A 21,057-nucleotide genomic window follows, 5' to 3' on the forward strand; every position below is an offset into this window, starting at 1 on the left:
GGCAGTGTCTGCCCCGTAGATGGATGACCTACATAAAACACTCTCTTGTGGTGAACGCTGAAATTAATTCCATACTGCTACAACCTTCCCACCAATCACCAGGCACTGGATAAAACATAGAAAGGGAGAATGAGATCATTTTGATTCTTCACTATGTTTCTACAAAGACTTATTAAGGGGAATTCTGTGAACAACAAAACTTCACACCACTGTAGTTACTGATACATCAAAGTTCACCCAAGAATGAAGCATGGAAAGAGAATAAGAGCAGGTTCTATAATAGTTCTTCCACATAACTTTGACCAGCTGGTGCACACCCACAGAATGTGAAATGGGCTTCGGGGTTCAACATGTTTTGTCACACTATGAGTTAAATAAAGTCATTAAAGGGATAAGAAGCTGAAAGAAAGGTTTAGAATGCATTACAGGGTAATTGCCGAGGCTTTTAGATGTGGTGTGATAGAGCACATGCCTGCATGACTGAAACAGGAAGAAGAGCAGGAAGATACAAGGGCAGATCACTGGTGGTTTGGTGGATCACTGTATGGGGGAGTTGACTTGGAAAACATTCTTTGGCTACCGCTTCCCTGTTTGGCAAATTAATGATTAGAGTTAGCTTGGTAGTTTAATAAACCAGCTGCATCTGTGTTTCTCTTACGTCAACCGATATATTAAGCATTTCTGCCTGTGAGGTTTGCTTTTCTAAGGTGGAACAAAACTTGTTTCAAAAGAGCAAATATAGTGGCAGGAGATTAAATGTGGCCTTGTCATCTTTGTAACAGTGACTGACAGAATTCCCCTGACACCATGGCAACACAAGGAATTCTACTCAACAGAGCCTGTGACGAATCAGAACCTTGAAGTTCACAGTTTTCAGCTGAAGACAGCGGGGGGAGGGAGATCCAGGACAAAGCTCATTCAGATCAGGAGTGGTTCGTAAGCTTCATAGACAGAGTTAAAGCTGATAGCTAGTGACAATTTCATCTTTATTCAGAGTCAATTATACGTTCATTAATATGAATCATGAAACTGCAACAAGCACACAAAATGTTGTTTTTTGAAACACTGTATATCATTTCTGTGCCAAGTTTTCCATGTTTCAGGCCATTCAGAAAACATAAATTGCTCTGCAAGTACACCACAGTAGATCCTGAAACTTTGAAATCCGTTTTGATCCAAGAAGTCAGTGCATCAATCTGTTTATTCAATTATTCAGGTTATTAGAAAATAGAAATATATATCAAGATTTGTAGAATGAAGACTACTCAGAGACAGATGAGTGATTGCATTTGTATGGATGGAAGATAAACACAGTCTGGTGGAGAGACTGTCTTGGGAAATTTCCTGCCCCATTAAAGCATTGCTTTAATTTCCATTTAATCCCAAGAGCAGAAGTTTAACGAAGCAATTAATTGCAAAATCAGATTACATCCCTGCAAGGCTTAAATTATCTCAGTGTGAAGTATTTCTCAGATGCTCAAGGTGCACATATTACTGTCCCCAGTTAATTTTCACTGTTAGAGATCTCTGTTAGAAGCCAACAAATCTGTAAATCAAGACCTCTCACTGCCTGGAGGTATTATGTTCCAAAATATGACATAAATATAAATATAATACCTGACATGCCTGTCAGATTTATTTATTTTTTAACAATAATGGGCTTAGTTTAGTTTTTAAAATATCCACATGTTTGAGAGTTCCTGAGGCCAGCTCAGAGAGTACAGCTTTGCCCTCTTGATTAGCATCTTCTTTGGAGGTTTCAGACAGACAACAGACCATGCGACAGACATTTCAACTGGTAATCCCACACAGGGTCCCACATATCTCTCACCCCTTGAGGTCTAAATCTTGGATTAGGAAGGTGACATCAGTGCATGGGGCTAGCAAGCTATACACACTTCATTACAGAGAAAACTGGGTAAGATTGAAACAATGGTGACACATCTGAGCTGACTGGGTGGGGTCACAGGTGATAAAGTCTGAGCAACTGGTGATTTTCTCTTCCTACAACCATGCTATTGAACCTCCGAGGGTAAAAGAGGAGAATGCTTAAAATGTTTTGACTGTACATTGTGTTTAAGAAAATTGATACTACAGTTCTAAAGTGTAAATAGTTTTGTGACCGCGGATTAGGTATTGCTGCAGGAGAATGATAAAGTCATTACAATGGTATGCCATTTGAAGAGGTCTGGCCTAATGGAGGGTCCAAAGTGGTACCAGGCAGGCAGGCGACTGCAACAAATAGTGCTGAGAGACCACAGAATGAGCAATAATGATGTATTGGTTAGAGCGCACATCTCCCTTCATACCTTTTCTCTGGGGGCTCTCAGGTTACAAGTGGATTTCACTGATGGTGATGCAACTTCCAGTCTTCACAACATCAGAGCATCTGTTAGTCACTAAGTCGACAATATCAACTAATTATCTCTCTGCTATAACAAAATAAGTTCAAAATTAAGCAGCCCACATAAGAAAATATACAGTATGTCTTGTTGGAGTAATTGACATGGTAATAAAAGGAAAAATTAGCAACTTCAGAGTTCAACATTTGGCTATGAATAGCACTAGGTAGGCTAATAATGACACATTTGACACGCCATCCTTTTATTCAGGAAATTCCTCTTGGGAAAGGATGTTTCTTGTAAGTGGTGCTAAGCTAACACTGATGAAAGCATGAAGTGTATCTGTGTTAACGCTTAAAGGCTAATCAGAGTTAAGGTAATTACCAAATGAAAAAAAAAAAAAAACATGATTAAAAAGAGGTCTAATGACTCTTCACTCCTCCGTTTCAGCCATTGATGAGCTCAAATGAATCAACATATGAGGAACACCATGAACACCAGCAGCTGAAAACACGTACGAAAGCTGATTGCATTTACGTTGTAATCTTAAACGAAAAGGTTGTGTAAACAAAAACAGCACATCTGCAGTTTTATATTCTTATTTTATGTTTAAAATCTGAATTGAAATCATTCCTGTTTTACAATGAATCACCTTTTTTCATACTATGATTAAAAAAAATAATAATAAAACATTTGTTTTTTTCATTGGAGTTGGCCATATTATTATCAGAACCCAAGTCACAGAGCACTCACTAGAATATGTTGATTCTAGATTCTTTCACAAGAAGAGTTGATGTACATATGTATTTGAATATGACAGGAGTCAATACACTGATCAGACGTGATTTAATAAACTCAAGGTGTGTTGTGTACAAACCAGCAGTTAAGAGAAGTCTTGTCTTCAGAAACAAATTGTCAATGGTATCAGAAGTTGCATAAATGAAGTTTGTCCCACACAACTACACAAAGCTAAGAGGCCCATTCGGAAGACAGATTAGTTTAGGATTAACTATGTCAGCACATATATGTCAACTCCAAGTCTACTGTCTCAGATTAATGCTTGCCCTTCCTTTCGGATTAGGATTAGGGTTTGGATAATACATAATAAATGATTAAGGGACAGAGAGGAAGGCAATTGTCCGACAAGAAAGATTACTGTGCAGCTATTTTCTTTTTGATTTGTGTAGATTTCAGATGTTAGTTTTGATTGTAGCGATACTTAAAGGTTCAATTTTTGAATCTCAAAGAAACATTGTATAGAATTTAAGCACTGAAGCACTGACTTGAACTCACAGAATCTAACTGACTGTTGTAAATTAAATTAATGACTTGCAACCATGTCTGCTGCCACAGACCAAATGTGACATGCATTTTGGCAAAGGGCTTTACATTGACAACCTAATGAAACTGAATATCCTTTAGCCGCCTCCACCTTCACTACAAATTTGTGTACTCCTTTTGTGTAACAGTATATATTTTTTTCACACGGTGCTGCAATCAGTAGCGTTTAGTGGATGAACTTTTGCTGCATGTAAGCAGTCAAAGACAGTCACTCCTTCAGTTTTATATTATGAGTGTGCTGCAAATGCTTCATGATGTTGCTGGAGTTACCTCCCTTGGACGAAACTTGTCTCAGACAAATGCTGCATCGAAACAAATCTTTGTCAACTTTGATAAAGTGGGCCCACACTTTGGATGGCTTAGACTAGGGGTTTTCGATTAAAATTCAAAGAGGTCCAGTTACTAAAAATTCCTCCCAGCAAAGGTCCCAATCTAATGTCACTCTACATAGTGTACCCTGATGTAAATAAAATCAACAATGTATGTACATTTCTATATCATTTATTGTCAAATTTGTTTGTCAAGTGTTTACTTTTAACATAACAATAAGTCTGAACTTATAGAACTACAATCGATTTGATTGGCTTGGCCGTCGACGCTCCTGACGTCTTGACAAGATTAGTGGCGCATGCACGAATGATTTATCTTTGAATTAACCATTTAAAGTCTGAAGGATCCGTCAAAGCACGCCGATTCTTAATTACTGTAACTCACAGTTAGACGATATCCAAAGTGTGGCTGAACACTGGGAAATTGACTCGAGGACATTCGAAACATCTCAAGGGTACGACTAACTTAGTTTTTACCAACAAATTCCTCCAAACAACTCCCTGGGGCTACGCGATCATGCGTCGCTCCTCAACCTGGAGCCGGCAGCAGCGGTGCGTCATCATTACCGTAATAGCATTTTTTTTAGAAAGCGCAACTTCCCAGTGTTCAACCACACAATTTCATCGGTGGATTGTTATATATGGTAATTCAAATACCACAAGCTTGTTTTTGTGCGCACACGGATGCTCAGGTCTTAAAGTGTTAATATTAGAATTAGAAGGTCCGTGCCTGGACCGCGGTCCACGATTTGGTGATGCCTGGTTTAGACCTTTCCGCAGACATGATCACTGACTTGGTGCTGCGTCATCATCTATTGACGGCGGTAGTGTTATGATTACGCGACGGTTAGGTATACAGTTAGACGTTCAAAAAGTACCGATAACAGTATCCTTTGTCCAGAACGTTAATATCGTTAAGATTCTGGACCCGTACCAAACAATACCGGTACTGGTATACGTCCCTAGTGTTTAGGGTCACCAATCAGCCTAACGAGCATGTCTTTGGAGGTGGGAGGAAACTGGAGTACCCAGAGAAAACCCACGCAGGGAGAACTATATGTACATATAATCAGAGCTGTGAATACCGTATTCCTTGGAGCTGCCGAGTGAATGAATGTTTAAAAAGACTTGATTCTCAATGCTGCCAGCCAGGTATCTATTTTCCTTGTCTTCCCAACCTTCAAACAGCGCCAACCCACCGTACAACAGCCTGGAGGGATGTGTGCTAACAATTCCCCTGTTGGCAGCCTAGCAATTATAGCACCGCTCCTTTATCCCTTTAATTGCAAAGGAAGCTGCTTCCTGGGAGATCAGACTGCTTTGGCTGCCACCAGGGAGACTGGCTTCATCACCCCTGGCAGCAGCAGGTAAATGAGGGTGTTTTGCCAGTGAGTTAAATAAAGGTTGTTTGTTAATAGATTGAGGTGATTTATACTGTATATCTTTGGGCCAACTTTTGCTCTGCGATTAACTGTGTTGCATGATGAATAGGACGGGTAGTCCTCCATAAGTGTTGACAAATGATATTTTTTATTTATGAAATGTTGTATAACCAGCAGCAACATTAGTTCAATAAAGATTACGTGGTCTATGCCCTAGGCCATACATTTATTATTATTTATTATTCATATATTTTATGCAATGCAGATTTTTCTCAGCCAGGGACAGAAATGAACACTGTTCACATGCAGAACCACAACAGTTTGTTGTGTGTTTACGGGGTCATGGCAACAAACTCCTTTAAGTAGTAGCAGTGAGAGGCTGAGGCAGCAGAAAGTAGTTTGCAGTGTTGTGCCCATTATGCCCCAATGCTATAATGTGCAAAATGGACAAAAAACCTTTGTCCTCAGGGATCCAGGTCCAAATATACAGCTACAGCTGTAGGGGGTGGTGAATTAACAATACACCATACTTAGCAAGACACACATTTTTAATCTAATCAGACTGCTTTTCTTTTTAAGCAGAGGCTACAGAAAATCCAAAGATGACAAAAGATACATTTTTGTTTTTGATAAACCTTATTTATTCCTCAGTTCATAAAAAAATGACATCTCAGAAAAACCTGCTTCATTTCAATAACTGTAAATCAATGCAGACAGCAATGTAGTGCAGGGTTGTTGTACGTCATTACAGAATGACACTGAAGGAAGTGCATTGGTTGGTTTTGGTTTCGGTTCTCTTCAGGTAATTACTGAAGAGAAATATATTGTGTGATCATTTTTAGTCTGGTAGCTGGTGTATTTTTGTAGGGGCATAGTTAACACATCTAGTATCACCTGCAGTAAAAAGAAAAAAAAACAGCTTAGAGTGATCAACGAGAGCAATTTCAGAACAAATCAATAAATGTGTCTGGCTCATGTGATTTTCAATATGTTCTTGTTTAGACTGGCTAGCAGTTTTTTTGAAAAACAAATACAAAAAATCTCAGTATTTTGATAGGACTCTCTATTGGAAGCTAGTCAACATTTCTTTGTTGAAACAGCACAGATTTTAAATCAGAACATTTTGGTGGAAATTAAAATTCCTCTGTTTTTGAATGTGGTTCAGGGATCAACTATAAACTTAGTACCATTAGAGGATCGATGTTTTATTGAGATGCTCAAGAGACCAAGGCAGTGCCATGACTCAGGTCGAATTGACATTATGAGGAGCTATTACTGTATTGATCCACCTGGCAAGTGGCACTGGATCAGCTGATGCCTGTATCGACCTAACTAAGTGGGTCCACAGACCTCTAAGGGTCAGGTAAATGTTAAGGGGATATTACCAGTTGTTTGTTGAGTTAGATCTCAATCAGCTTAAAGAGAAGCAAAAGTCAAGAAAAAAAATGTGTGTATATATATATATATATATATATATACACTGTCCCTGCTTGCAATACCTGTGCTTTTAAGAAAAAATAACTGTGCATGTCACAAGGGTCAAAACCATGAATTAATCTGGTTAGGCAGCTTAGTTAATGTCACAACAATAAATTATCATAAAATAGAATTCTGAGCTTTTTACACACAAATACTGTACATACACTGTATAACAATATCTATAGAATAATAAAATATTAATAAAAAAAAAACAGAGACGAGGAAGCAGCAACAGTCATTTTACTCTTATTCCCAGCCAAAGTCATGACCAGTCATCTGGTAAAACCTGCTATTAAAGGGTTTATAAAAGTCCCTTAGCCTCTGTACCACCTCTGGGTCAATGTTAGGATGGGTCCGGCCTTTGGTTTTACCCAAACAGTGTGGTTTGCTGTTTCCCTCTGGTCTTTTAAGGCAGGGAAAGCCTTTTGTTGGGTTAAAGTGGAAATGCTTCTCTGTAACCACCCTCCTGAGTCCGAGAAAGTCCTGGACACGAGCCATCTCACCCGCAGGGTCAGTGATGAGCCGCTCTCCGCTAACAAACAGCAACTGCTCCATGGGGAAGTACTGTAACCACCGCTCAAGGTGCTTGGCGTACATGCCGATCTGAACCGCACTCCATGTGGTGTCAATCAGACCTGCTGACATGTTCTTAAAGGTCAGGCTCTCAAAAGATGGGATGTCCGGCTTTTTGGAGCGGGTCTGAGTGTAGTCTGATATTGCTCGGGTGACTGGATCCCGGACAACCACGATCAGCTTTGTGTCCTTAGACATTGTGTAGATCCGAGCTGGGACCTCTTTGGTGACATAGTAGCTGGGGGTCTTCTCCATGGTCAGTTGGCCCTCTGATGACTTGGGCATTAAGTCCCTAAAAAGGACAAAAACACAATGGTTTATATTTAGACTACAGGTGAGATAGGTACAACATCCTGTGTGCATTGTGTCTTTCTTAATGCAGCCACATTTTAAAACCAACTACTTGGGGTCTCCATAAGAGGAGGATGTCATTAACACTAACACTATATGGCAGGTTTAAAAATAGTGTCAGTCATCATCAAGAAGACAATAGTAGACTTCATGTCGTGTGAATGTTCCTAAAGTGACTGGGAATTGTAGGTCAAGTCTTTTCAATCATATTTGATTGCCTGTGATCACAAAACACAGCTTATGACATGTTGTAAGTACATATCCTGAAGGAAGGTTTTCATCTCTTGTTGCTGTAATTAATCTTTTAAACTTGACAAACTCCACATGTAAATAGTCCATGCATTCCTTACATCAGACAAATGATGGTTTAAAATCTAGTGTTTTGTGTTTTAAAGCAATGAACTTTTCTCCTCATGGTTGCCAGTGAAATGTGTGTAAAATATGAAGATCTGGTGAAGCCTTACATTCCTTCGGAGAAAAAGAGCAGGCTTGAGACCTGTCCATTCTCATAACTGCATATTCTTCTTGACCCTGGATGGCTCTGGTTGATCATAATGTAGCCTGTTAACTGAAGCCCTGACTGGATAATGGCTAAAGTAAGCCAAGGGGGATTAGTACTAAGCCATACAGGCTAGGGCATTTGAGCTCGATGACTGCCTTGTTGCTCAACTAGGTCCCTGGTTTGTCTCTAAAGAGAGGGGGAAGAAATATGTGGTCACAGTGACAGGAGTCAGTGATAAGTATTTAATCCACAAAGTAACACAGAAGCAAACCAAATGCACAAGGTGTTAAGAGAATAACACACGTGCTTCTGCAGCTAAGTGTATTCTGCTAACGTCCCAGTATACTGCCGTTTTTTTTTTTGTTTTGTTTTGTTTTTTTTGTTTTTAATCATCCTTTCAATATGACATTTACATTGATCACCAAGACATCTGGTGTGCATTCAAAACAATGCCACATTTCAGTGCGGTTAAATGTCAGCATTGCTTTTTAGGTTTGGTTTATCTACCGCATGGACAGAAACGAGAGGCACTGGAAATATTTTCATCCAATTTGACCTGTGTCACATTTCACTGACACCACTACCGTATAGATACGAAGCTGTGATGGGTGTATGTGATCTACCTAACTGGATCCAGTGACCTCATCTGACTGGAGTGAAAACTCATGCATCCCCAGGTCATATTTTACCATCTGCTTGACACAAGTGACTAAAATATGCACAGGTCTGTAGCGATCTTAAACTGGGATTCATATTTGCAACACTGTAGAAATATCTTTCTGTGAAATCCAGTTAGTGTGACTGGGTTTCTCAAAACTCAGACTAACTACAATCTACAGACTAATACATTGTGAAAGTTATCGTACGACAAACCATGATCATCTTTAAATTGTTCACATTTTTCACACAGAGCAAGTTTTGTATTTTTTAAATTATTATGTCGAGCAACTACTTACAATAAAATGCTCTACACTAGTTTATAGTGCACACTTATTGTGGACTAAAACATTTGGTCCCTGCGGCCCGTCTTAAGAGATTGAAGGCAAAATTAACTGCTTTTGAAGGTTGGAATAAAAAGCAGCGTGCTGTAGTTTTCACAAGATTCAGCTGCTAACATAACTCATATGGGTTTCCACAATAGATTTTGCTGTTCAGAGAAGAGCTTTACTGATTCCGTAGGCGTTGCCCATACCATAGTAGTGGCATACAAAAACACAAAGGTTTCTACTTGTTCAGTTTCATTCTTTTCTATGGAGGTGTTAGGTCTAACATATGTATTAAAAGTTATTCTTCCCAAGAGCCTTGGACACCATTGTATGTGGAGGAGGATACACACACAATCCAATCAAGACAGTAGGTAAGAGAGATACAAACAACTTCAACAGAAACCCCTGCATTTATCTAATGCATCTCTTGGATACACACATGCAGAACCCTGTAAGACAGAAGAATTTACAACCAGTCAGACTTTCCACTGAGTCAAGGAGGAAAAATATCTGTAAGTGAAGTGCATGCATTATTCATCTTTGCACAGATAGAGTAGGGGGAGCATCTTTGACTGGGCAGGGACAGAGGCCTCGGAGGGGGCAGGGCAAGTTTTCACAAATTGTTCTGCTCAATAGATTTCAGTGGATCCTCATCTGTCAATCGTCAGCTTCAAGGCAATAGGAGAAACCCAGAGAAGTCCAATCTCTCCATCTGAGCCTAAACATACTTACTGCTGCCCCTTTGTGAATTTGGCATGTTTCTGTTTGACGTGTAAAAAGCTAAAACCAATGATTCACTCTGTAAATGTCACATCCAAGTTGGATTCAAATGTATTTTCAAAGTCATAAAGCAAAGGGTCTTTGGGCTGTTTCGACTGATAATTGACACACTAAACATAAAATTTAAATGGATGTTTGTGCTTTCGTACAAACGTCCATTTGTTCTATAACATGAATTCACAGGAGAACAGCAGGAAGGGAGAGATAACAGGGGAGAGAAGAAGACTATTAAGAGGATGAGATAAAACAACAGAAGAAGGAGTACAGAAAGGATTAGGTGGAATCTGTTGGAGCAAAGGTTGACCCCTTTGACCCTGAAGCCTAAGTTGTCAGCTGCCGATTTCGGTGGTGGTTGTGTATTTTCATGCCTCAGAGATACAACCTATTAAACCAGTATCGTGTGATTCGGTGTGTGTTTGCCAGGGAGTGATTCAACTTTCAATTTCAATTCAATACACTTTTATTTATATATCATCAATAACAGTTCTTTACAGAACCCAGAGAATGAAACCTCCAGAGCAGGGTGACAGTGGCAAGGAAAAGCTCCATTTTAACAGGAGGAAACCTTGAGCAGAACCCAGCTCATATGGAGGGAACCATCTGCTGAAAGCCAACCGGGTAGAAACAGAGAAGATAGAGAACAGGAGGGAGACTGGAAATGAACAGGGGCAAAAAAATGTTAGGGACAATAGTTCTATCACAGGTGAGTTAACTGCCATATTGATTGAATTGTTACATTGGAGAATGGTTGGAGAAAAGTAAGTTTTGTTCATTAAACTGTCAGCTGTGGAAGCTGAACTTGAAAGCCGGTACCCTGTTTACATTCACTGCTTTTCAGGAAGCAGGTTCAAAGGTAGGAATTCACTCTGTCCCTGCGCGCAGCTTTGGGCTGACAGGCTGATGCCCTTTGTAATGACTTGACCAATGTAAAGAACACATAAAGTGCAGCAGACTACATAATGTTCTGTGTTATTCTAACTGGCATTTGTAATTAAGCTTTTCAGGCCCCTGTCTCAAGGGACAGCGCCAGAAAAAAAAAAAAAAAACTGTCAACATGATCTAATGTCATGATGAGTTCTAATCTTACCCTGCAGCTATAAGAGTAATTAAGCTAGAGTGAGAATCAGCCCTCCTCTAAAAGACAGAATGAGAGGTGGAAGCTTCCGCTTGGAACAACAAGAGCAAAACTGGGCATGTTCTGGAGAGAAATGAAAAAGGACAGCATCTTCATGCAGTTATTTGGTCATTGCAACTCATCGATCGTTATCATCCCACATAAAACACTTTTTTTTTTATGACAACTGGATGCACTCAGCTTCAGCTTCTCAGCAGATTTTCTGAACAACACTGAGCACGGCCTTTTCTCATCCTCTTTTACTGTCTGGATGCAGAACTCAAGGCCACCTGGCTGTCTGGTGGAAACAGACCCATTCTATAGGAGACAGAAACCAGCACCATTGTGGCTTCAGTAGCACAACCGTCAGCCTCGCATTAACACATCAAATTCTGACAGTTGGTTGTTTATAGAGTCAGCAAGCACTTTTAATCCAGGGTTTTGGTGCTGGCAAAGTATAAACAAATACCACTAAACTAATCCCGCTGGGTGTTTTTGAAGCCACTGTAAAAAGTGAACTGAAATAAAAAATGATACTAATATGTGTGCAAACTACACTCAATCATAATAGGTGAACAGAGCTGATCAGCGTGATCAGTGCCAGTGCCTGATTCAGCTCAGAAGGACTTATGAACAAGTGTGACTTACTGCTTCTAGATAGATATGGATAAAACAATGTCCCTCAGTAATGCAGTAAAGTTTTATGCTTGATTTCGATTTTTCTCATGCCCCAAAAATATAGAGAACTAACAATAACATTCTTTGAATCCTGAAGAATCATTTAATCTCTTAAACTAACCAGGAAACACCAAGCTGACTGTAAAACAGACTAAAATGTAAAACAGACTAAAAATGTAAAACAAACAAAAAATCTGTATTAACAGATATAAACCACCAATCAATCAGTCAAATCAACTGCAGCTGGGAGTGTGATGAAGAATTTCTATGAACACTAGTTGATGTTGGAAAATTAGACAGTTTATACTTAACTGTAAGCAAGAATAGCTAATGCTGGATCTGTGTGAAACATTTTACTTAAGCATGGCATCACACGGTTACGATGTCAGAGCTTCCATGTGATGAGGAGGAAGTTCCTCCTTTGAATGCAATGTCCGTATCTCACTTGTGTTGCAGTCGGGAGAATTAGGTAATTCCCCACAGACGCACGCTGTTCTGAGAGGATCAGCAAGTACGACTTCAAACAAAGACTCGCTCTGACTTTCTGTCAGGGGGTTGAGAGAGAAAGACAGACACAGGAAACAACAAATTCTCTCTGAAGATGCTACAAAAGAGCAAGACGAGGAAGTCAACAACTCCGGGGGATATAATAAACGCGTTTTGTTACAGTGTTTCCAAAGAACTGTGCTAAGTGCTGTGATTTGACAAATTGCTTCAAGCAAAAGCCCAGGAGGTCGCTGCAGAATTTTTAATTGCTATTGTCTAGAATAGAGGCAGGAAGAAAATGTTACCATTATTAACAATATAGAGTGCTTATTCTAGGAATGGTAACAAGCTGTCTTTCAGAAATCAGAAGGCAGCACCAAATTCAAAAAAAGTTAGCGTTTTGTAGGACATGAAGTTTTTAAAGTGTGAGGGTTCATGGTTTGAGACCTTTACACTTATATGTAAATAGCTGCTAGGATCTGTAAAATGCTCCTCAGATGCATCTTCTCAAAAACACACTTTTCCATTCTTTTCCACTTAGTGTGCTGACATTAGTTTTAGCTGGGAGACACTTTTATCAGGAGGTGGGAGCTCTCTATCTCTCTTATTCCCCCGTGCCTTTGCAGCTGGAAATGTTGAGTAAGCAAAAAGCCAACAGCGGACTCAAATGAACCTACTCTTGGGAAATGCTGCTTTTCAAACTCTGTTAAAGTCAACTTTCAAGCTAAAAAGCTTAAGTGTAGTATTTCAGTCTTTTCTTGGGCAGGGTCCATGAATGTGCTTTCTGATGAACCCCTGCTGGGCTTCGTCAAAGGGCACTTTCACCCTTCTGAGCACATTTGCATACAAAGTGAAGGCAGAGAAAACATGTTTCACACTAATTGTCTGCTCCTTTATTGACGGGGTTAATGCAGTCTTCAGGGGTTCTCCAGCATCCCCTTTCATTGAGCTCCATAGCGCAACAGTAAGAAAAGACTAAATTTACTGCCCTCTATCTGCCACTGGACTGCAGTAAGCCCCCCTGGGGCTCTGAGGAGGATTAGTGGTCTTCTCTAGAGACCCTCAATGAGTTTGTCAGAGAGCTCTTCTTTGTTCTACATATGGAACCTCAAGAAGTAAAACATGATTACAGTAATCAAGTCACATCTACTGTATAGAAAACAGAAGACCTTGGTTTGAGTGTTCATTTAGGAGATGAGTAATTAACCTGTTTAAAAATAGACATACAGGAGGAAGTTAGAATTATGCTATTACTAAAGAAAGGAGGGGCCAAGGAGGAGGCCGTTCCCACGGCTTTTGGGAGTTGCCTCCTGTGCTCTTTGTGAGTAAGTGTGCACAATTGTCTGTCTGTCTGTCTTTTTCTGCAAAGGGTTGAGAACGTGTTATATTGTATTTGGCGTCCCATTGAGTCAGGGCCTCTGCTCTATATGGGGCTCCACAGGGATGGACTCAGCGGACCTCCAGCAGGATGGACACGCCATAGTAGACAAATGGTGTGGGCACAACTCAATGCCACAATAGGAGCTAAGAAGCCCACCCAGCAGACTGCCCCAGTCTCCCCACGCTACTGCTCACCATTAGTCTGGGTGCGAGGAAGTGAAACACATGTGCAAACAAATCAGTGGATACCATGTGCTAAATTTCATTTCAATCAAAGAGGACATGCATAATAATACAATTATTTTAAATGCATCAAAATGCCATACACAGTGTTGGACAAAGAAAATGATTCAACATAATGATACCTTCCAGGTCAAGTCAAGTCAAAGTCAGTGGGGTTTTCTGAGCACCACTGAATGTTTGTTAGGAGATGATGACATGCGCTGTGCTGCACACAGACTGTGACAACTCAAGCCCAGTTGTTTTAATTAGCCAGATCACCTTGCGGGATATAGAAGTCTTTATTATATCCTGGCCTTTATTTTTTCCATAACTGCATGTTTAGGTTGTGTCTGCCATTTTTAACAAGACACTCAAATATATCAATTACATAAAAATGCTTCTTTGACATTATATTAAATTCTGTCCATCATGATTCTTAACATGCATTGCACAACTTGTGGATTGTGAAAATAGCAGGAGGTTTTAGCCCATTAATTCAATAAAGTCATCAAGCATAGGGTGATTTCAGTCTGTTCTAGCTCAGTCCGTAGAGACGGACAAAAGATCCTCTTCATAGACTGATTGTCCAGAAATGTCCTCAACCTGTCTGGAAATTCTTAAAGGAGCTTAAGTAAGAAGTCCTTTGAACAACGCTCCACTTCCCCTATTGTAGCTCTATGGAGCCAGCTTTGAAACAGTGTCCAGCTCCTTTGAAACTGCATGTTAATCCCTCGACTCGGTCAAACAGACACCTGAAGTTAAAGGATCCCTTTTTGTATCTTAAGAATGAGGTTACTCACATGTAAGGCTCTTAATGCCAAATCATTTCCAGTCAAACTTTAGGTGTGTTTGTGATGTTTTTCCAGAAAGATGAGAAAATTGTGTAACTGTGCAGCTGAGTCAATAGGAACATGTTTGCATGCTAAGGTACAAGGACAACAGTTGCCATGGCAGGCAACCCAGTGCAAAGTTTCTTGAAGCTGTAGCATCTTGAAGTTGTAGAATACAAAACCAAAGGCCTGTGGCATTAATGTCTATTTGCATTAAAGATAAAAAAAACTAATTACTACAACTTAATCAAAACCCTAGAACTTCTTGAATCTTGGATCTCGCTCCAGGCTTCAGAATTCAGGGCAAATTTAATGGGAAGCTCTTCTTCCTTGGTCCCACCGTCCTTGCTCAAAAGCCACAAAACATATAGGTCCAAGGACAAATGTTGAACTCTCAGTGAATGCAAACAAACACATATTCAATTAATCCATGACGTAAACGACAGAGAAGAGTGCCCTAAAATATCAGCTCAAACTGAACACAGTTTTCATTCATATGTGGACACACAAACTGTGTTCTGTTTGAACACTTGCAAGTAAACACCTGATTACGCTTGCTGTTGTTAAAGCTGTAACCTTTACACCTCAAACCACATCTTCAAATGGCCCAGCCTGTGCTATACCAGGTACAACACCAGTTTGCCCCTAGTCTAGATAATGCTATCATCTGAGAACACACTATCTTCCTATTTTCCCCTTTTGTTTAGAAATTTTCATAAATCAATGCAATTTCACATCACATTTCACTATACTTTCTCTCATGGATTCATTTTCTTTTCTCATAAAATCACAACTGCAGCAGCAACTGTGATGTTATAAGGCAGGCTTCCTAAGATCACACCTCTGGCACTGCTGAAAATGATTACTGCAGCTGATTAACACGTTTGTTGTTGTTGTTTTGCTGTCGCAGAAAGTGTCTCAGACTAAATGAATTGTCAGGCTAATATATGATGCAACAAAGGCTGAATGAAGGCGGACTTTCTGAGGAGACAAGGTCTGTATTTAAATTCAAATGATTTAAAATGATCAGCGGAAACTAATGTTTAGGTTTTTTTCAATTAAGATAATAATAATAATTAATAATAATTAAGATAATCCATATTTTTATTACTGTTGTTATTATTGATAATAATAATAACAATAATGTATTTATTTTACGGAGCAAAATAGTCTTAAAATACGAACAGCAATGTTTCATACTGTTCTGAATTTGACAGATGTTGTGTGTTTCACTTATACTAGCTATTAGATCATAGTTTTGAGTTTTGTGTACCTGTACCACTCCAGGCCCTTGTCGTAGTTGCGGTCGAAGAAGTGCGGCTCCGCTCCCACCGCTCTGATGTCTGGATGGAGGCGCAGAAACTCCAGCAGCGCTCGGGTCCCTCCTTTCTTTACCCCGATGATGATTGCCTGGGGCAACTTTTTACTTTCCGAGTCATTGAGGAAACCTGACATGGCATTATCATCCAACGCCTTCGCCTCGCCTCTAATTTCATCCCACTCGTCTCCTCTGCTGTCCAAATCGTTTTCGTTATTCAGTAAGTCCCTGGAGGCCCCCAAAGAGGACTCTTGATTGTCAATTTCTGCATTGTTTTCATGTCTGCCAACCGAACCGTAGGTCAGAGTTGGCACAGTGGAGCAGTAGCCAACACAACAATATATCATATACACCCAGAGAGACAGCATTATACAGAATACAAATAGTTTGTTTTTCACGTGGGAGGATGGCACAACATGTAGACTATGTAAAACCGGACTATATTCCATAGGAACGCCGTGATAAAGTTATATTCCAGGTAACAGGCATTTTGTCAAAGCCTCACTCCTCTGCCATGGCTCAAATCCTGGACAGTCGGTGCGCAAGTCCCCAAAACACAATTTATAGCCAAATTGGAAACTAAAATGAAACGACATGCGTTCACCTCCTGCGTCCGTTCTAGCTCTGCTTGGATGTGTGTGGCTGGATATTCTGAAGAGCAAAATCTGAAACTAAAAGAAAAATAAAGTATCGCCAGTAGAGCCGTAGGTTACGCGCGCGCATCGGGTTTGCCTCCCGACACCGGCTCTTGGAGTGTGAGCGTTTACGCACTGGCATCAAGTTATCTTGGCAACAGCGTCAAGTGTGATAGAAAACGAAATCTCACTTCCGGTATGGCCTTTCAAAATAAAGTATGTAAACAGAGAGTCCTATACATCTCACTTAGATGAAAGAATACACGCGCAGTCAGTAGCCTATGGGCTATTTAGGCTATCATGATCAATGAGCTCAATAAGCTCTCATAAGGTAGACTCCACGTGTTTAAAACTTCCAGCTTCCAAATACCTTATTAATGTCCAAAGTAAAAAATAAAAATAAAAAAAATAATGGAATTTCTCTCAAATATCTGACCAAACCTGTGGCCCCGCAGCATACAAAATACCTCGTGAGCATACTTATATTTTGAAAGTCATGCTGTCGGTCTTGTTCTGTCCTGTCTCAGAGGCACGGCTCTGCTGGCGCACAACTGGCAGTATTATTTTGTAAAGGCCTATTGTGCACACAGTCGCTATGCATTTCATACACTGACCACCATCTCAACGTGGGCTTACACTTGTTAAAAAATAGTACGAAGTTTGTACCCTTGCATTCTGAATTTCAGACCACAGTTCCTAGAACTCTGAATGTTTTAACAACACTGAATTTCAGTGTAATTTTTAAAAAGATGATTACTATATGGTTCAGTAAAGATGAATCTGAATCTGTTGTATGAAAACATCAGATTAACTTTAAACTCCACAACCTCCTCACTATGTGTCGGGTACTGTATGAGCTGACTGCTAACATCCTCATGGAAGACTGGTTGAGTGAGTCACACTTAATTGGCGTCACAATAATTCCTAATCGTCCTATAATTATGAAACAGGGGTTAATTAGTTACTCTTTAATGATGCAGGGGGTGCAGCCAGTGCAAGCTTGTGAATTTTAAAATGCCGTCAAAAGTTTGGTCTGTGTGTTTTGTGTTAGCACCTTTTTCTGGTGTAGGGTCAAAGGCCTCCAGTCCCGTTGCATCCCTGAGCTAGCAGAGGATTAGCAGTATTACCCCAGACGTGCCATGTCAGTCAAAGTTTCACCAGGAACAACCCTGCCCCCTTCGCCTAAGCCCCTTATCTCATCTCAGACACGGCTCTGTATGATATATGTGTGGGGAGTGTGTTTTGTGATTCTAATAGTTCTTGCCACTGTGCACTTGTTTACAAAAATATGGGACTTGGTTATGTATACACAGTGATGCTTGCTCTTTCTACTCTGTACAGATCAAGTTTGTCCTTGGCATGGGTACTTGAGACTTTGATGAAAGCTGAAATGTTAAATTCAGTTCTTGATTAACATTGTCAAACTTAATGTGTGCATTATCTAATAAAAATAAGAGAGATTATTCCACACACAATAGCTCACAATGAAATACTATCCACAAAAATAGGCTGCTATGAGGAAATCACTTCACTCTGATTTTGGAACAGTACATTGTGTTTATCTAACACAACAGACGTGCACACACACAATACATACCAAAGCTCTTCTGACAAATCAGTCAGTTTTTGCCAAGTGTAAACACATAGGAACTTTCTGAAGTAATTAATTGAGTAAGGAATTTATAGAGTCCAATATTCAGTAACCATTCAGTGACTCTAACAATTGTTTATGACACACTACACAGTGAAACTCAGTTCAAAGGGGGCATTGGCCCCATTGTTGGATTTTACTTAAACTTCCCTTTGCCTGCATTGAGGGGACTGACGGACTTCAAAGTTGAGCCTGGTCATGAAAGGATGAGACTTGAAGTTAGAACAAAAGACAGCAGCAGGAAGATACACATAGACACATGCAAATACACAGAAGGAGGTACACTTTTTCCACAGCAACCCATAAATGTCACATCATCAGCAAAATTACACTAAGTGAATCATGTTAAAACACTAATCCTCTGCCAGCTCCTATAACAGAGCCGGAACAGTCATAACATACATGCATACAGAGAAAGTGTATTCTTGGAAGTGGGTATGTGTTACCAACATTGTAGCTTTATTGAATTAAAACGTTAAAATGCAGAATAGTTTAACTTTCACAGTGCAGATTGTCGCCTAGAGAAAAAATGTCTTAATGTTGTGTCATATTCTGCCATGATCTCATATTAAATACTTTCATTTGTAAATTCTTAGATTTATTCATTTTTTAGTAACAACTACATCTTCATAATATTTTAAAAGATTCTCATTACCAATGAACAAACATCATTTTCGACGCTTTTTCCTTTTCAGGCAACCATTTATAAACAGTTGTGTGCGTATTCTTGAACGAATGAGACAAAACTCCACCGACGCAGGAGCACCCCTTAATGCCTCCCAAGCAGTGTTCACATTACCACAGAAATGTCCATATGTGGACACATGTGACCGAGACAACCTCCAAAGTTGGTCAGAGATCAGATCTCTCAAATGCGATCTCGATGCGTCCTTGGGGGTGTCCACACCTGTCTCTTGCGCGATTGGATCGTCCATATTGGATGCAAAGTCTGAGCAGGCCCTGTAATCCAGAAGGACATGTGGTATCCCACACAACCCCCTGCTCAATGTCACTTTAATGATGCTGTTTACAACCTGCGGCTGCTTATCGCCTTGTCCTGCAAACACACTTTCAGTGATGTGACTTTTCAGCTTTCCTGTAGTTCTGTGAATTAAGAGAGAGGCAGACGCAAATGTAGGCCACCTGTGTTATCATACGTGTGCAGTTCTACACATGTGCGCACTTTAAATCTATGATGTGAACATGTTTTTGTTTTTGGTCCTGTTTTGTTTCCCGGTAAATACACTACACACAAAAAACAACCCAAACTGACAACATGTTGCAATTTACGTCACTACTGTAGCAACCTCCAGATGTCAGAGATCTCAGCCAATTAGAGGGTAAAGTGGCCGGAAAGTGGACTGATGGATGATCTCATCTGCAGCTCTATCACAGAACAAACAACAGCAGGAATGACAAAAGTCTTAAAAACACAAAGCCTTCAATCTAATGGTAGGGTTATTAAGTGAGCTGAGAGGCAGATCAAGACACTTCCCTACCTCCATTAGTCCTCCTTAAAGGTCTTCAACTCTAGCTAAGGCCATTTAAAATGTCTATAAATTCTCTGAAGCCGTGCTAGAGAGCATCTTATCTTCTCTTAAGGAATAGCCGTAGCCTGAGCGGATTTCCCTACTTGATCCTGTGGAAAATGTCTTATCCCTCAATGATGTCCTCCTGAACATGGAGACAGCCCCGTGGCAGGTTGAGGAGCTCAAGTTGGATTAGAATTTCTGGTTCTGCCAAGTCTTTCACAAGCTGAAAAATCCCTTTATGCTGTTAGTCCATTTATAGATGAGTAAGACTGCTATATAAACAAAATAAGTGGGACATTTATAAGTTTGGTAATGAGTATTTATATATTTTTAGTGATACAAGCTCTATTTCTTCAGGGTACTGATAGTGATTCTGATATTTTATAATACCAATTTAAAGGTATGTATCCATTCCCACCACACAATTATCGCATGGCCCACTGGTTTCACTCATTTTTAAGAAAGTTTACACACACGGAGAAATTATTTAAGGTGTCTCAGAAATAGTTTCACAAACATCAAATCAGGTTGTGTATCCCTGTAATCACTTGAGTTCCTTAACTCTTTCTCCCAATATCCAGACAGTTAACATGTTTATTATCAAGGTTGGAGTATATCCCATTATACAGCTTTGTCACCTCATTTTGAATTCTATTTAAATTATTAGATAAATTGCAACCTTTCTACAAAATAAATAAATAAATTAAAAACTGTGTGGCAATAACCATTTTTGTTTTCTTCTTAGGTTTTTACACCACTGTTGCACTGGCAGGATGTGATGTAAAGGACACAAATAAACATAAATTATATTTGTACATTTATTTTAAATGTTACAGCTGTACAAAATCACTGTAAATTGTAAAGTGAGATATTTCAGAGGAAAAAGCTAAAAATAAAAGCCTATGAAGCACCCTTTTGGTTTGTCACAGTCTGTTTGGATGAAGGTCCTTCACATCTTGACTTGGGGATACTTTCCTACTCTTCTTTGCATAAAGACGTTTCAGATCTGTCATGTCTTGTATACGGCCCTCTTCTGGTCTCCCTACCAGTTTTCTTTTACATTCAAAACACTGATCTTTTCTTTTAGCCGAAGTCACTGTTTTGTTGATTTGGATGTGCTCTGGATCATTGTCATTGTCGAAGATG

General features: G+C 39.8%; 1 protein-coding gene across 1 annotated transcript; it reads right to left on the reverse strand.

Annotated features, from left to right (window-relative positions):
* Positions 1-6,011: 6,011 nt before the first annotated feature.
* hs3st3b1a (heparan sulfate (glucosamine) 3-O-sulfotransferase 3B1a) lies at positions 6,012-16,837 on the reverse strand. The gene is made up of 2 exons (XM_047570948.1): positions 16,049-16,837; positions 6,012-7,738 (listed from the first exon to the last, which is right to left on the reverse strand). Exons 1-2 carry the CDS (start codon positions 16,540-16,542, stop codon positions 7,120-7,122), a joined length of 1,113 nt encoding a protein of 370 aa, XP_047426904.1. The 5' UTR covers positions 16,543-16,837; the 3' UTR covers positions 6,012-7,119.
* Between the last annotated feature and the right edge of the window lie 4,220 nt (positions 16,838-21,057).

Source organism: Mugil cephalus, chromosome 20 (genome assembly GCF_022458985.1).
Source record: "Mugil cephalus isolate CIBA_MC_2020 chromosome 20, CIBA_Mcephalus_1.1, whole genome shotgun sequence".
NCBI lineage: Eukaryota > Metazoa > Chordata > Actinopteri > Mugiliformes > Mugilidae > Mugil > Mugil cephalus.

Coding starts and splice junctions, on each gene's coding strand:
- hs3st3b1a (XM_047570948.1), bottom strand. CDS start 16,542: ATGGAATATAGTCCGGTTTTACATAGTCTACATGTTGTGCCATCCTCC. Junction 7,739..16,048: donor AAGGGCCTGGAGTGGTACAG/GTACACAAAACT, acceptor TGTCCTTTTTAG/GGACTTAATGCCCAAGTCAT.